The sequence below is a fragment of the Loxodonta africana genome, chromosome 5, assembly GCF_030014295.1.
Source record: "Loxodonta africana isolate mLoxAfr1 chromosome 5, mLoxAfr1.hap2, whole genome shotgun sequence".
NCBI lineage: Eukaryota > Metazoa > Chordata > Mammalia > Proboscidea > Elephantidae > Loxodonta > Loxodonta africana.
In genome coordinates this window covers 146,738,423-146,756,968 of record NC_087346.1, presented here as the reverse complement: position 1 = coordinate 146,756,968, position 18,546 = coordinate 146,738,423, and the positions used below count along the sequence as shown (strand labels likewise).

Here is an 18,546-nt window from a genome sequence, read left to right as displayed (position 1 = left end):
TTCAGGGAGACTGATCTACAACTAGAGCCAGAACCCTGAGGGCACCTTACCCAAGTCCTCTGTTTTCTACTGCACTTGATAAAGCTGTCCTGTGAGAAAACTGAGTCCGTTATCCCTCAAAGTGAATGGGGATTCAGAAATTGGTGTTTCTGAAAACTCAATGTGTCTAAATTATTCATGGGTGCTAAGCCACTACAGAGGCGTTCCCAAAATTTTTATAATTTTAGTCTCTCAAGAACTTGCTATTTTTGAATAAAACTATCACATACCTCAAAAATCTGGCAGAATTAATATTTGAAACATCTATCTACAAGAAAAACTTACCTGTAGAGAAGCAATTTAATGAAAACACGATTTTTTTAATTTTATCAAATTTAAAGGGGTTAAATCTGGAATTAGGACAGTTCAGTAATTAGAAGCCTAGAAAACTAAATAGAATCCCTAAAAATATCAGAACTGTTAAAATGTGTTAAATCAATTCCTTCAAAATGATCTCACTGTTAAAAGGCATTACCGTTAATGTTGTCACAGTAGTAAAAGTATTCATCGTTCAGAGAAGGGCACGCTGAGACCAAATCCTGCAGGCCCGCACCAGTTACAGTAAGACAACCAGAGAGATTAAGGTGCTCCAAATAAGGCAGTCCTCCTCCCAGAGTCAAAACCCTGGAAGAGAAACAATTCAACAATTAGAATACTTTCATCTATGAAAATGTACGTATTCCTAGGGCCCAAGAGACTACTGTTTTACATACCTTTCACTTGGTAATGAGAACCTTCAAGAATTTCTATAAAATATAATAGCTAACCTCATCCTGTGGCAGAAATACATCTACCTCAGGAAAACTTTCTACATTTTTCCTAAAGACATTCAAGAAAAGAGCGCAGGAAACTTTTCTTTATAAGAACATTACAGTATCTCAATTCTTACAGAAGTAAGTCCTGAACCCTGAAATTGTAATGTTCACACTCCTACCAGACTATCCAAGTAAAAATTATCAAGAGTATTACTGAAATTATAAAACTAATAACCAGTTTGGCGATTCCTAAAAAACTTAAACACAGCATCACCATATGACCTAGCAGTTTTACTACGAGGTATACACCCAATAAAATTGAAAAATGTTCATAGAAAAACTTGTACATGAATGTTCACGGTAGCATTAGTCATAATAGCCAAAAAGTGGAAACAATCCATATGCCCATTAACTGATGAACAGATAAACAAAATACTGTATAGCTACACAGTTAAATATTCCATAGCCATAAAAAGGAATGAGGTTATGACATAAGCTACAATGTGGATAAATCTTAAAAACATTAAACTAAGTAAAAGAAGCCTGTCACAGAAGGCCACATATTGTATGATTCCACTGATAGGAAATGTCCAGAGTAAGTAAATCCATTAAGACAAAAAGGAGATTAGTGGTTGCTAGGGATGAAAAAAAAGGAGGGATAAATACGGAGTCACTTTGCTAAAGGGTGTAGGGTTTCTTTTTCAGTGATAAAATATTTCTGAATTAGATAGTGGTGATGGTTACACCTTATAAATATACTAAAAACCAGTGAATGGTACACTTTAGAAGAATGACTTTTATGGTATGTGAATTACATTTCGATAAAATGGAAAACCTAATGACACTCCCTAAAACAATAAAATTACCTATATATAAATTAAATAAAATGAGAAATTTGCTAAAGTGACAACAGCAAAGCTAAAAAATATCAAGAGTAAAACTGAGAACATCAATTTTCTGTACAGTGATAAATAAATCTATGTTACAATAGCAAGAAATGGGAAAACCGGAAATAGAGTATCTTGAAAGGGATATCAAGAAATTAACAATACAACAAATTTGTAAAAAAAATTAATATGATTATGCATGCATGTAGAAATTTGGAAAGTAATATTAAATAAAAAATATACAAACTGAATTGAGATTGGAAAGAACTATGGAAAAATTTATTGATAGTTATACTGAGTGACCCTGGGTGGCATAAATGGTTTACACTCAGCTACGAATCTAAACGTTGGCAGTTCAAACCCTGCCAGCAGCATTACAGAACAAAGGCCTGACGATCTGTTTACATAAAGATTACAGCCAAAAATACCCTATGGAGCAGTCCTACTCTAAAACATACAGAATTGCCATGCGTCGGAATCGCTCAACAGAGTCAGGATTGGTTTTTTGGTTTATACTGAGTGAGGGATATTGAATGGTATAGTTTGGGAAGGGTACAATATAAAGCTTTATAACTAAGTGTTTAAAAAGGAAATTGGTCTATTAAAAACAGTTTATCAAGACTCCAAACCCTATGAGAGATTTAAATGCATACTTCTCCCTACATTTTCATTTCTTTTAAAATGATTTTAATTGCACATTTCCCCCATACCTACAGACTGTAAGTTAACAGCAGTAGCTGTTCAGAACCTCAATAAGTTGACTGGGCCACAGCAGTCTTTAATGGAAGACAATACAGGGCTTAATGCTTGCTAATTCTCTTTTCCCATAAAGTAGTTGAGCAGTTAATAATAAATAAAATATACATCTTTAAAAATAACCATCTGACAAAAGGGGCCACATAAACCAGAGACTCCATCAGCCTGAGACTAGAAGAACTAGATGGTGCCCAGCTACCACCAATGACCACCCTGACAGGGAACACAACATAGTCCCTGAAGTGGGGTGCAGAACTCTAATTCTAGTAAAAAGATCAGGCTTAATGGTCTAAGAGAGGAAGCCCAGATGACATGGCCCCCAGAGTCTCTATTAATCCAGAACTAAAACCATTCCCAAAGCCAACTCTTCAGACAAAGAATAGACTGGACTATACAACATAAAATGACACTTGTGAAGAGTGTGCTTCTTAGTTCAAGTAGATAAAAATACATGAGACTAAATGGGCAACTTCTGTCCAGAGGCGAGATGAGAAGGCAGAAAGGGATAGGAGCTGGTCGAATGGACATGGGAAATCTGTGGTAGAAAGGAGAAATGTGTGGTCACTTATAGGGACAGCAACTAGGGTCACATAACAAGGTGTGTATAAATTTTTGTATGAGAAACTAACTTAAGCTGTAAACGTTCACCAAAAGCACAATTCAAAAAAAAAAAAAAAAAAACCTAATAGTCTGAAATACGTCAGAAGGTATCTCAATGCAGAAACTGTTTCACGTTCTAAAAGTTAAAATTTTCAGCACTTCGAGGACAGACTGTATGGAATACTATATTTTGACGCAAATAGTGCGCACCTTCTACGTTTGTTTGCCAGCAAACGTAGAGGCATGCAATATTTGTGTAAAAATACTGTATAAAACTCTGTATTACAAGCATCCTTGAGAAAACTATTTGCGCGGTCAAGGGCCTCACTGAGCTTAGTGGGAAAGCAAAAAAGTCAAAAAGTAAGCAAATAATTATAGTACCATGTGATGAATGTTCTCCTGGGAACATACAGAAGGACCTTGAGAAGTCAGACAAGGTTTCTCCTAAGTGGCATTTAAGCTGTGATAGAAAAGATAAACAGAACTTATGTAATAATTGTATGTTACAGGCACAGGAAGCAAATATAAATGTCTAAAGAGAAGAGAAGCATGGTAACTTGGAGCAAGAGAAAAATAGCTGAGTATGGCTAGGGGGACCAGTTGTCAGGAAGGACCAGTCCCTGCAGAAGGACCTCATGCTTGGTAAAGTAGAAACAGATCCAGAAATGATAAAGATGATGGAATTAACATACAAACTTAAACATTTTATAAATATTTTAAGCATGCTCAAGGATTAACAAATACATATATCACGCAGGTAAAACAAAAAACCAAACCTGTAGCCATTGAGTCAGTTCCAACTCAGCGACCCTATAGACATCAAAAAACTAGAAGACTCTCAATGAGATGGAATCACACAGCAGCTGCAACAATGGACTCAAGGATAACAATGACTGTGAAGATGGTACAGGACCAGACAGTGTTTCATTCTATCGTACATATGGTTGCTATGAGTCGGAACTCACTCAACAACACCTAACAAAAACATGGCTAGAGAAGATGTTATGTGTGTATTTGTTTTCTTTTTTTTTGAAATGATGAAGATGAGAGGAGATAAAGAGCAAAAGATTTAAAGAAGGTAATGAGATAAAAACAGCCCTGGTGACCTAGTGGTTAAAGCAGTCAGCTGCTAACCAAAAAAGTCGGAAGTTCAAACCCACCAGCCACTCCACGGGAGAAAGATGTGGCAGTCTGCTTCCAGAATGATTTACAGCCTTGGAATCAACTCGAAGCCAATGGTTTGGTTTTTTGGTAACAAGAAGATAAAGCGGTAAGCAGGGACCAAGAGTTTGGACTTTAAATGAGGGTAGTTTAAGAGTCATTGAAAGATTTAGGTAGAGGAGAATCACAGTAAGAAATACATTCTACAAAAAAAATCAGTCTACTTTTTACCACCAATGTCTAAGTATGCCAGGCACATGCCTAAAAAGGAGATTGCAAAATGAGTAAAATATACTTTCTGCCCTCAACCAGGAAAAGAAACATGTAAACAAACTATTAACAATCTAAGTAAGAAAAAAAAAAAAGTCACAGACCTATGTACCGGTTACAGAAGCAGTGTAGACCCCAGAGTGATTCAGAAGGTGTCGCTTTTTACCCTAGGAGCCCTAATACAAGGCATAAACAGAATACAAAACATTACCAAAAATGATGAAGAGAAACCCGATAACTGAGAGCTCCTAAAAATCAAACACCTATGCTCATCTAAAGACTTCACCAAAAGAGTAAAAAGACCACCTACAGACTGGGAAAGAATTTTCAGCTATGACATCTCAGACCAGCGCCTGATCTCTAAAATCTACATGACTCTGTCAAAACTCAACCACAAAACGACAAACAACCCAGTCAAGAAGTGGGCAAAGGATATGAACACACATTTCACTAAAGAAGATATTCAGGCAGCCAACAGATACATGAGAAAATGCTCTCGATCATTAGCCATTAGAGAAGTGCAAATTAAAACTACGATGAGATTCCGTCTCACAGCAACAAGGCTGGCATTAATCCAAAAAACACAAAATAATAAATGTTGGAGAGGCTGTGGAGAGATTGGAACTCTTATCCACTGCTGGTGGGAATGTAAAATGGTACAACCACTTTGGAAATCTATCTGGCGTTATCTTAAACAGTTAGAAATAGAACTACCATACAACCCAGAAATCCCACTCTTCGGAATATACCCTAGAGATTCAAGAGCCTTCACACAAACAGATATATGCACACTCATGTTTATTGCAGCTCTGTTTACAATAGCAAAAAGCTGGAAGCAACCAAGGTGAATACTACGCATCGATAAAGAACAGTGACGAATCTGTGAAACATTTCATAACATGGAGGAACCTGGAAGGCATTATGCTGAGCAAAATGAGTCAGAGGCAAAAGGACAAATATTGTATAAGACCACTATTATAAGATCTTGAGAAATAGTAAAAACTGAGAAGAACACATACTTTTGTGGTTACGAAGGGGGGAGGGAGGGAGGGAGGGAGGGAGGGAGAGGGTTTCTTACTGATTAATCAGTAGATAAGAACTGCTTTAGGTGAAGGGAAAGACAACACTCAATACATGGAAGGTCAGCTCAATTGGACTGGATCAAAAGCAAAGAAGTTTCCGGGATAAAATGAATGCTTCAAAGGTCAGCAGAGCAGGGGCAGGGGTCTGGGGAACATGGTTTGAGGGGACTTCTAAGTCAATTGGCAAAATAATTCTATTATGAAAACATTCTGCATCCCACATTGACAAGTGGCGTCTGGGGTCTTAAATGCTAACAAGCGGCCATCTAAGATGCATCAATTGGTCTCAACCCACCTGGAGCAAAGGAAAATGAAGAACACCAAGGTCACACGACAACTAAGAGCCCAAGAGACAGAAAGGGCCTCATGAACCAGAGACCTACATCATCCTGAGACCAGAAGAACTAGTTGGTGCCCGGCCACAATCAATGACTGCCCTGACAGGGAGCACAACAGAGAACTCCTGAGGGAACAGGAGATCAGTGAGATGCAGACCCCAAATTCTCATAAAAAGACCATACTTAATGGTCTGACTGAGACTAGAGGAATCCCGGTGGCCATGGTCCCCAGACCTTCTGTTGGCACAGGACAGGAACCATCCCCGAAGACAACTCATCAGACATGAAAGGGACTGGTCAGCGGGTGGGAGAGAGATGCTGATGAAGAGTGAGCTAATTATATCAGGTGGACACTTGAGATTGTGTTGGCAACTCTTGTCTGGAGGGGGGATGGGAGGATAGAGAGAGAGGGAAGCTGGCAAAATTGTCACGAAACGAGAGACTGAAAGGGTTGACTCAATAGGGGGAGAGCAAGTGGGAGTACGGAGTAAGATGTATGTAAACTTATATGTGACAGACTGATTGGATTTGTAAACGTTCACTTGAAGCTTAATAAAAGTTAATAAAAAAAAAAGGTGTCGCTTTTTTAAAAAAGAATAAAATCTAGTACTCAACAACACACAATTCACATTATTTGACATTCAGTCAAAAATAACTAGACATTCAAAGAACCAGGAAAAAAAATCTATCAATAGAAACAGACACAGAAATGATAAAAGATGATACAATTAGCATATAACCTTAGAACTTTTTTATAAATATTTTAAGTATGCTCAAGGATTAATGATTACATATACCATAGGAGAAAAAAAAACCAAACCTGTTGCCATCGAGTCAATTCCAACTCATAGCGACCCTATAGACAGTTGAGCAAACATAAAATATATACATTTTTTCAAGTCCCAAATGGAATTTCTAGAGATGAGAAACACAGTATCTGAAATAAAAAATGCACTGCATAGGATAAACAGCAGATTAGACACTGCAGAAATAATTAGTGAACTTGAAGACAAAACCAGAGAAACTATCTAAAATGAACCACCAAGAGGAAAAAAAGAACAGCAGCAAAAAAGTCTCAGTGACTTGTGGGGCATTAACAAGCAGCCTAACATACATGGAATACCAGCAGAGGAAAAGATGAAGGGAGTAGAGAGGACAAAAAAAAATCTGATGACATAATGGATGAAAATTTTCCAAATTCAACAAAAACTACTAACCATAGATTCAAGAAACTCAACAAACACTCAAGTAGGATACAGACAAAGAAAGCCACACCAAGGCACAATTTATTTAAAAAGAACACATCACATGAAGAGGAACAAGGTATAGTATGGCCATAGACTTCTCATCAGAAATTATGTGAGGTGGAAGACGAGAACATCTTGAAAGTGCTGAAATTAAGAAAACTATCCACTTTTTTTTTTTTTAATCCACCTAGACTTCTATATACAGGAAAAACACTTCCAAAACAAATGTGATATATATATACATATTTTTTTTTCCCATACAAGACCTGAAAGAAGTAACTGCCAAAAGACCTGTACAGGTAATCCCCAACTTACAATGTATTCAAATTACAACAAACCGTACTTACAACCATCTGGGTTTGTTGTTGTTGGACACATCTTATCATTAGTAATATGTACTATATATAATATTGCAGTGTATGATTTGCTGATGTTATCATTCTCAGACGTTCACTTGCAGATGTTCAAAAATCGGACTTATAAAAAATACTGATACATACTTTGGGCATGCTGTCGGGAGGACATGATGTTTGGTAAAGTACAGGGTCAGCGGAAAACAGGAAGACCCTCAACGAGATGGACTGACACAGTGGCTGCAACAACGGGCTCAAACATAACAATAACTGTGAGCAAGGCGCATGACTGAGCAGAGTTTTGTTCTGTGACACACAAGGTCACTATGAGTCGGAACCAACTCGATGGCACCTAACAACAACAACAAAGATACTGATAATAAAAAGCAGTAACAATGAGAACTAAAAAAAAAAGTATTTGATTTACATCACAACCAACTTATGAAAGACTTGTCAAAATGGAATCCCATCATAAGTCGGAGACTACCTGTACTGCAAAAAAATTCTTAAAAGAAACTTCTTCAAACAGAAGAAAAACAATACCAAATGGAAATCTGAATCTATACAAAAAATGAAGAATGCCAGAAAAATTAAGTATGTGGGTGAATGCAAAAGACTTTTTTCTCCAGATCTGTTCATTTCTCTAAAATACAACTGATTGTTCGAAACAAAAATAGTTACAAGGTATTATGGCGTTCATAGTAAGGTAAAATGTATGGCAAAAAAAATACACAGAAAAAGGGAAGAACGATATTATCGTGTAGTAGAACGATATTAATTGAAGGTAGAAAGTGGTAAGTCAAATATGCACATAAACCCTAGAGCAAAACAAAGAACAATTTAGACATAGTGGAAATGAAATGAATATTAGTAAGTATTCGTAAATTCAAAAGTCAGGAAAAGAGGAAAAAAAGAATAAAAGCCAGATGGAATAAGTGGGAAAGAAAAACAAAATGATGGATATGAACCTAACTGTATCAATAATGACATCAAATGTAAAAGGGTCTAAACACACCAATTAAATAGTAGAAAAAATTGGACTGGATAAAAATGATAAAGCCCTACTATACTTGCTATCAATGAAAGATTAAAGAGCAGCTGCCAAGGGCTCATGGGGAAAAAGAGTGGTTTACACTGAAACTATGCTGGCAGTGTGAGGTGGCAGAAGAAGGTTAAGAATTCAGATAAGAGGCTATTTTAATCACCTATAGCCAAGATTCATTTTATTTCATTTCTATGAAAACCAGAAGATGGTGCATTAAGACTGCGCACATGACACTATTCCACATGGCTCCAATCTAGTTTAAAACCTTGGTTATTAACCTACATTTATACAGTCAACACTCTTTTAACAAGTCCTATATAATCAACTTGCCAAATCACATGCTGACCATTCCTGAATAAAGCATAGTGACTAATGCAGAAATCACACTGAATGCTCCTGACTAGTAGTATACCTGAGCAGTTCTGTTCCCATAAGTTGAGTTGTATGCTTCCATGAGTTATATTTGCTCTCAAGCTTATTTATACTAGTTGTATTTATTACTGTATATAATGAAGAATTATTTCTATGAAAATTAAATATGGATTTTCTATTTCCTTAGTATCTTCCTCAAGAAATGTACGCAAACTAACTTCATCCTGATATCTACTCAAAATATGCTTTTCAAAGAAGTCTTCCATGAGTATCAAACATAAAGTAGTATTCTTTGTATTTCCTATCCCATAATCCTACTTTTTCTTCAGAATATTCTGTCTGATACTATATACTATTGTTTATTTCTACCACTAGATTATAAATTCCATGAATTCAAGACATTTATCTTATTCACTCTGGATTCCTGTCAACTAGAACATCGCAAGTCATATAATAGGCACTTAAGAAATATCTGAATGATTTAGAATTCTATAAGACAAACCAATTAAAAAAAGGGAATTTGCACTCACACTGCAGGCATTTTAAATTAACCAGTCCATAAATTTCTGGGCTGAGAGCTGGCATAGTTTATAGAGAAAACATTTTACATTCTACTCTGGTGAGTAGCGTCTGGGATCTTAAAAGCTTGTGAGCAGCCATCTAACATACCCTATTGGTCTCACCCCTTCGGGAGCAAGAGAGAATGAAGAAAACCAAAGATACAAGGCAAAGATCAGTCCAAAGGACTAATGGACCACAACTACCACAGCCTCTACCAGACTGAATCCAGCACAACTTGATAGTGCCCAGCTACCACCACCAACTGCTCTGACAGGGTTTACAAAACAGGGTCCCAGAAAGAGCTGGAGAAAAATGTAGAGCACAATTCTAACTCAAAAAAAAAAGAAGACCAGACTTACTAGTCTGACAGAAACTGGAAAAACCCTGGGAGTATGGCCCCCAGATACCCTTTAAGCTCAGTAATAAAGTCACTCCTGAGGTTCTAGTACTTTCCAAACCTTACACAGGAAGAGTTTCTACATTCTTTTTCACTGAACGCAAATGGAAAACACCTTTTAATTACGCTCATCAAAATTTTGACTTCCCTTGAGTTGTCTGATTCTGTAATTTTATTGTTAATCTGAATTTCTGATTGCTCTCTCTCTATAGATTCTTGCAGCTTATTAAATTTGTCATATTTTTCAATAAACTTCTTAAGTTCTTCAACTGCTTTATCTGTGTGTTCCTGGGCTTGTTCCGCATATTGCCTGATCTCCTTCCTGATGCCTTGAAGAGTTCTGTATATTAATCTTTTGTATTCTGTATCTGGTAATTCCAGGAAGGTGCCTTCATCCAGAAGATCCCTTGATTCTTTGTTTTGAGAGCATGTTGAAGTGATCATGGTCTGCTTCTTTATGTGATTTGATATTGATGGTTGTCTTCAAGCCATCTATAAGTTATTGTATTATTTTTGTTTGCTTATTGTATCCTAGCTTCTTGCTTTGTTTTGATCTGCCCAGATAGGTTGCATGAGTGAGCTAGCTTGATTATTTTCACCTTTGAAGCTCTGATGTCCTGTCACCAGATGGCTAGAGCTGTTATCGGGTATATCAGCCTAGGAGTCCATTCACTTTCTTGTATGGATTCAGCTCAGGTGTCCAGGTAGTTGGTCATCACATGTGTGGTACAGGCTCTGTCCTACAGTCTTAGAGGGGCAGGGATGATTGGTGTAGGTACCTGTATCTGGTTGCAGCAGGGGGTCACGCTGTGAACAAGGCAGGGAGCTGTTCCCTGAGTGTCTGTGAGGAAAGCTCGTCCCTGTTCCCTAGAGCGTACAGGTGGGTAGGTTCTACAGACAGACCATGGGCACCCAATACTTTTGGTTGTGAGGACCCCTGACGCGGGTGGCTGGGTGACCTGGGCAGACCCTCCAGTCCTTAGACCCCTGATGTGGGAGGGTGAGGACCCTGCTTAATAGGCAAAGCAGTGTCAAACATCCAACACCCACCTCTCCACTGCACAGCTGAAACAGTTGCAGTCTGCCAACAAGGGCCTAGTCTCCTGAAATAGGCCCACACAGGTCCACGCGGGTGGAAAGGTATTCAAAGTCCACAGACCATTTACGACTGAACAGATGCCACTTCTGTCCTGAGCTCCCCAAGTTAGTGGAGCTGGCAGATTATCTTTTCCCCCAATTGTGAATTTATTCCTTCTCCAAGGCCAGGAGAATGGCTCAGAGCACTCAGCAGGTCCTATCTCAGGTCCAGGGAGACTGACAGCCACTGAAGCTGGCTTGGGGCCAGGGGCACGGTAAAATATATGCAAGTACTTAGTTTTTGCCGAGAGTGCCACTCTTCTCTGGTTCCAGAAGTGTAGGCAGGCTGTGCGGCTGGCTGTTTCTCTGAGGAAACTGTGGCCAAACGCTACCACCAGCCCGCCGCAGTCGCTCCCAGGAACGGTGCCTGAGGGTTCCCAGCAATTCAGGTCCAGCAACTCCTCTCCGCTTCTGAACCATCTCTCCATTGCCCTGCCGCTCAGTCCGTTTTCTAGCTTTGCCTTTGATGTTCAGGGCTCCTAGCTCGTCATAAATATAATCGTTTCACTTGTTTTTTCAGGTCTTTGTTGTAAGAGGGTTCACCGGAAGCATCTCACTACTCCGCCATCTTGGCCCTGCCTCCTTGACTTCCCTTGAAAGCAGCCGGCTACTAACCAAAAGGTCTGCAGTTCAAACCCACAAGCTGCTCTGTGGGAAAAAGATGTGGCAGTGTACTCCCATAAAAATTTACAGCCTTGGAAACTCTATAGGGCAGTTCTACTCTGTCCAACAGGGTAGCTATGAGTCAGGACTGACTTGACAGCAACAGGATTTTGTTTTGTTTTGTTTTTTAAATCAAATTTAACCATACAGAATTTTAATAAGTTCAGGGTTACTTAAAAACATCCTCACAAAACTGAAAGATAAGAAATTGCCACATGGTCAGAAATCATTGCAGGTCTGAAATACTATTAAGGGTTGTATGTATTCATTCCTGGAAGAAACTCTTAATAAAGCTGGTCACAGAGAAAATGCAACTGAACAGAGCCACGAATATGTTTTAATGAGGTATAATGGTAATAAAAATGATAATGGTAATACAAAATAAATTAGGTTTTAAATCGATTTTTTTTTTTTTACTTTAAAAGGAAGTTGCATTCAAAAACAACTGAAACCAAGTATCAGTGAGGAATACATATTAAAATGTAATAAAAAATTTTTAAAGGGAATAATGAAACAGCATATGGTTATCTTTTGCTTTTTAATTTTTTTAACTATAATAAACTTGGGTTTGAATAAACAGAAAATTAATGGAATAATGCACAGCAGCCAAACAGCACTGATAATAGCTACCTCAGAGGAAAACACTTGCATACTACAAACAACTTCTGAAAGATTTTTATAAAAATCTCATATTAAGGATCATTTTACAATGGTAAAAAGCTTGAATTTTTATGCTGGGTGAATTTTTTGTTATATCTGATACTACATCATTAAAGAGTCGTTGCAAAAAATCGACTCTATGGCACCTAACAAGAGTAAATTCAAATCTACTACAGAACAAAAGAGAAAGCATATAACCAACTTCCAACGGCTATCCAAGATAATCTAACAATTATTGCACATCATTAATGTTGAGAACAATCATAAAGACAAAATAACATAACAGCAGCTGCCCCTTATTAAAAGCCAACCCTGTACCACTGTTAGCTGCTTTACATGCGTTCATCTCATGCAAGCCTCACAACCATGCCGTGGTTAAGTATTTACACAAAGCCAGGTATGGGAAGAACCAGTATCAACCTACAAGTCTGTGTGGCCCCAATGTCAGTAATCCATGGTATTGTCTCCAACCCTGTGCATGAGAGCATTAGTAACCCAAGAGTTCCAAGTGGGTCTTACAGGGTATAAGACAGAGCCTGGCTGTTGAGAATAGCTACCTCTCCTGGCTTAAATGCATGTTTCACTTAAACTCTTTTCCTCTAGTAAAAAGAGTTCATCTTCATCAGCTAAAGATGGTGCTTACAAGAAAAGTAAAATGTAGAACTTCCACATGTTCTATGACTTTAAAAAGCAATATAAAATAGGTAGATAATGGTCAAAAACCAAAAATTCTACACTCTACCTACTCTATTCTAATACTGCTCAGCAATGCTTTGCTTTTTTTTTATTAATGGCCATATAATTACACTAAACCAGTTCTACAGAAAGGAGCCCTGGTGACACAATGGTTAAGTGCTTGGCTGCTAACCAAAAGGTTGGTAGTTTGAACCCACCAGCTGCTCTGTAGAAAAGAAGACCTGGCAATCTGCTCCAATAAGGATTACAGCCTAGGAAATCCTATGCAGTTCAATTCTGTCCTATAGAGTCACTGTGAGTTAGAATCAATTTGACAGCACGCAACCATAAGAACAGTTCTACAGATATCTTTGTTATTGTTGAGTCAGTTCTGACTCATAGTGACCCCATGTACAACAGAGCAAAACACTGCCCAATCCTGTACCACCCTCATAACTGTTACGCTTGAGCCCATTTTTAGTTTTCCAAAATCACCAATATAAAACCGTAACTCATTTTAAGCAAAAAAAAATTACATAAAGTAAAAATCTTAAACATGTATAGAACTGGTTAAGTGCAGTTCTTCAACCTTTAAAGGTTTCGTTTTTTAGCAGACCAAACTCTAGTATTAAGGCACGTAAGTCAGGATAAAATTATTTTATTTCCAAAGTATTTATCAAAAATTTCTTTGTCAACTTTCCTGTGGATTTAAAATAGTATTTTATTTATGAAATTTTTAATTCTAAATAACATTTAAAATAAATTTATTGAACTATGTGGGGTCCATTTACCATGTGGGGTCCATTTGGAAGTTTTTTGTTTTTTTTTTAAAGACTAGTTTCTTGAAGAAAGAACAATGCAGAGGACTGGTCAACACTCTTTTCCTGCTTGGCATTCACACTTTCCATTAAATGTCCTCAACCCTCAACCTAATTTTACAGCCTTATCTCCCACAGTTCCCCATTATATATCCTTTACTACAACCCAACTGGAATACCACATCTCCTCTGAACATCCTCCATGTGCTTCCCCATTTTTGTGCTTGAATGCATGCTCAAGGGATCCCCACTGCTTAGGATGGTCTCTTCTTCCAATGCTACCCATCACAGCCCTTCATCATTCTCCAAGGTTCGATTCAATGCCATTTCTTCATTAAATTTTTCCTGATCATTTCCTTCAACTGGAAATCAATCTCTTCAACTGGGTAAAATTGCTTCCTCCTTTGGTCTCCCACCTACAGCATCTTTATTGAACCCCTTGAAGGACTTACACAAATAATACACAGCCAACCGAATAAAATATACATATCTTCTTCTCTGGTACAAGTCCTTGAGGGCAAAAATTATGTCTTACTCATCTCTACATCCACTAAAGCACCTTAGAAATTGTGATACAGGCATTAAATATCTCAACTTATATTCTTCCATATACCACAAAGAATTTGAACTAACTGAAATGAAACTTCATTCTGATATCGTAAGTTACACTGCTCCAACACTCTGAAGTAGGGCAGGTCTTGGTTAGCCCTTCTGGTTATATAAATTAACTGAAAGAAGTGACTTAGATTCAAAGTTTTTGTATTTCATTTGAAAATGAGAGCGTGTCCATTTCCTAATACTCTGCAAGTGATTACCTACCTGAGACCATGGTCTGTGATCTGATAACATCCAGACAGACTGAGAAACAGAAGTACACGCCCAGTCTCTTGGTCAGATTTTTCACTCCCAGAGTAAATTAAGTCTTTTCCTGTAGGCAATCTAGTCCTTGATGCTTTTCTACAGAATGCAGAGGACTCTGGGAGTGCTGACATAGTTCTTAGAGCTGTTCCTGTACAACAAAATGAATGGCCACAATATGCAAAGGCAGGAGAAGCACAATGCTGCTGCCAACAGACACTAGTCCTTAGTCCCACAATATCTTTACTGTAACAACCAGAGGTGGAACAGCTAAAGTTGGATGCTGCTTCCATTACACAAAGGCTTTCAACATTTCTGTGTCTCCATTCTACGGCATCTTCAATATCGGCCAAATCTTCGGCATCTAGCATCCACACATAAGGAGAACCGAAATTTTCAGAAGAAACAGATTTAGTCCAGGGGTGTTCATTATCTATTTCTTCTTCAAAGCCTTTGTTAGTTAAATCGTGCAAACAAGTATACTGCTTGGTGGACTGCAGGGTAATGTCTTTATTTTTCCATGTAGTTGAAGTAATTTTGCTTTTAGAAGTTTTCAAAAGGCCACTCTGATGAGATGCCAGAATTCCAAGGGCCCTGGAAATTTTCTCTAGAGCCACATCTGTTATCTTCTCACATCCAGACAGGTCAAGATGCCGAAGACTCTGGCAGCAGCCGAGCCAAGACCAACTATAATTAAAAAGTAACAAGAAAATTAACGATCTTGCTAAATTCTTCAAAAGCACTTGATTATCTCTACGTAGATCAAAACCAGGAGAAAAAAATTAAATCTGATATAACCACTCAAATACTATCGTCAGCACTATTTTAGGTGCTGGGGTATGAAAAGACAATGAGAGTGATAAGGAACAAAAAGTACTGCTAACCTAACAGAAGGATAAGATGGGCAAAGGGTAAAGATAAAAGAGAGATAAGTAAATTTATTACCCTGGTAAGTAACCAGTAGAGGAGAAGCTGTACACACATGAAAAAGTACAACAGAAAATTCAGAAGAAACAAGCTCTAGGAATTACTTGGTAAAGCAGCAGCCTTAGCCAGAGAAGAGTATACCTCTTCCTCTGAAACAGGAAGAAGGGTGTTGATACAGATGCTGAAGGTGGAAGAGACGAGGTGAGTTGGGTAAGAGGAAATTGACAGCAACCAAGGAAATATAAACTGCAAAGAGTGTAGCTTGAAGAAAGTGGTCGAAGTGCAGAGTATCTGCGAGGAATATGTAATGGAGCTTTGCCAAATGGCACTTAAGAGTTCAACTGAAAATGAATGTCTTAAAAATATATAGTTCCAGTTTACGTGGTTGCTCAGCAAGGCTTAAAGGCCTAAATACCGTGCAGGATAACAAAGATGGTAGGACGTTATACATGGAATTTTAAATCAGCTGGAACCTGTGGACAAGAAACAATTGGAGCACACTGTCAAGTTATCGAACAAGCCCTGGAGGTGCAGTGGTTAAAGCGACAGACTGCTAACCGAAAGGACAGTGGTTCAAAACCACCAACGGCTCCATAGGAGAAAGATGTGGCAGTCTGTTTCTGTAGAGATTTATAGCCTCAGAAACCCTATGGGGCATTATGAGTGAAAATCAACTCAACATCAGTGGGTCTGGTTTTTTGGTTTGGCTTATCAAGTTATAGCTCTACATGACTACAATTTCATAGTCAAAGAAAAGTATGATTAAATGGCAATTAGGTAAATAAGAAAGTATAGAACAACTATAGAACAATTCATTCTATTTAAATATTTAAAATATTTGAAAATAACTAACCTGTCAAATGCAGAATCAGCAATGTCAGTCTGGGTGAGATCCAGATGCTCCAGGTTAGGACAAAGCTCTAAAACCTGTCTAACCTAGGAGGGGGAAAAGTCACAATAAAGACCTGCAGACTTGCCCTTAGACAAGGGACAGGTAACTACTAGTAAATGGTTATTACTAATGTTGGTTCTCAAACTTTTTTGCATGTAGAAATCACCTGAAAAAATGTATTAAAAATACAAATATTCTGGGCTCAAATCTCTGAGAATCTGATTTAGTAACTGTAATGTCAGGCCTGGAAATTCACATTTTTAAGGAATATTCAAAGAGATTCCTATGTAGGAAGTCACAGGATACACTTTTATCCAACAGTGACCGACTCTCACTTGACCATCTTGTCATGCCCTACATATTATAAGGGTCACGCAGAGCTGGGCTTCATCACTTAATATCTGTAAAACTGTGTAAAGTCATTCAACCTCGCCTCGTCTCAATTTCCTTATCTATAACATGCGGACCGTGATGTCTTACCACAGATTGCTGTGAGAACTGAAATGAAGTTTAACATATGAAAGTTAGCAGTGTATGCCTACTCAAGGGAAGGCACTCAATAAATAGCAGCTATAGAATTTTCTTCCCTAATTAAACTCAGGAATAAGCAAACCAAAGTTGTATCGTTGTTACTTTTTCTTAACATTCAAAACAATGCTATTTGATACATACCATTTTGCTGGAAACTGCAGAGCTGTATGCCAATACTAAAGTTTTTACAGAAGGGCCAACATATGGTAGGACATTATGAATTAAGCCATGGAGTAAACGTTTTTCCATCTGTGCAATGCTGATAGCGATTGATTCCTCTGCAGACTCCTCTGTAAAATGAATTCAAAAGTCTAAACACTGATATGCTAATTATTAAAAAACCAAAAACCGAACCCAGTACCGTCAAGTCGATTCCAACTCATAGCGACCCTATCGGACAGAGGAGAACTGCCCCAGAGTTTCCGAGGAGCACCTGGCAGATTTGAACTGCCAACCCTTTGGTTAGCAGCCATAGCACTTAACCACTACGGGCTACTCAAAAAATCACCAGATCATTAAATACAAAATACTTTTTTGCTAACCACCTTAAACTACCACCTTAAACTTCCTAAGCAAAGCAAGAGAAATGGACAAACTCTGACTCTCTAGGGCTTAATATTTAACAGGTCTGATATCAACTAAAGAGACAAAAGAATCAAAAAACAGGTTTGCAATGAGAATGAGTGAAAGATTTTTTGTGTGTGTGCTTCAGTGTTGAAGGGGATTTTCTTATCAGAGTAAGTGGAGGAGGGAAAGAAAAAGAAGTCCATTTTCAGGCAACGAAAATAGTTCTGGGGAAAAAAAACTGAATCCTGAAATAATAGGTGGGAAATCTTCAAGAGAATATATGATACCAAAAGAAAAATGACCTATAATAAAAAATTCTAGCAGTTATTTTACCTAAATAAAAAGAACACAGAGCTAGGAATTATTTGAAACTGAACTAAATCAGCCCAATCATAAGGAATCAAGCAAAGAATTTTTAAGAAGTTAAAAATAAGCATGGCTTTTACTTTTTACTTAATACACTTCTGTAAAGGGTGTTTACAACAGGATGTACTACTTCCGTTAACAACCGTGATGAAAAAACTAACGACACACTAATTACATTAAATAGAACAAATAACTTCATCACCTTTCTCAGGATCCAGTGGCAATTACACTGACCTAAAGACCTAACTTTAAATGTTTCTAAACATGAAATCGAGCCCTGGAAGCGCAGTAGGTAAGAGCTTGGCTGCTAACCAAAAGGCCAGCAGTTCGAATCCACCAGCCACTCCTTGGAAACCCTGTGGGGCAGTTCCACTCTGTCCCATGGGCTCACTATAAGTCACAATCGGCTCAATGGCAATGAGTTAAACATGAAATAAGTTAAATAATTTAACGGAAAAGCTAAGGAAATCTAGTTTAAGACAAATTGTAAGTAACAAAAGGAATACAAGTGGAAAGAATCATGATAAAATTTGTCATTAATAGTTCCGTATTTACAGATACTACCCTAATTTCCTCCTTTAGTCAGTCA

The 18,546-nt window shown here is 37.8% G+C and overlaps 1 protein-coding gene across 2 annotated transcripts in view; it reads right to left on the bottom strand.

Annotated features, from left to right (window-relative positions):
- The window catches only part of FBXL5 (F-box and leucine rich repeat protein 5), a 50,276-nt gene that overhangs the window by 8,900 nt on the left and 22,830 nt on the right, over positions 1-18,546 (bottom strand). For both annotated transcript variants that reach the window (XM_003411278.4, XM_064286062.1), the window contains 4 exons: positions 17,166-17,314; positions 16,455-16,537; positions 14,636-15,361; positions 515-663 (listed from right to left, as the gene is read on the bottom strand). In XM_003411278.4, the coding sequence (XP_003411326.1) occupies positions 515-663; positions 14,636-15,361; positions 16,455-16,537; positions 17,166-17,314 (1,107 nt within the window). The remainder of the gene's footprint in view (positions 1-514; positions 664-14,635; positions 15,362-16,454; positions 16,538-17,165; positions 17,315-18,546) is intronic.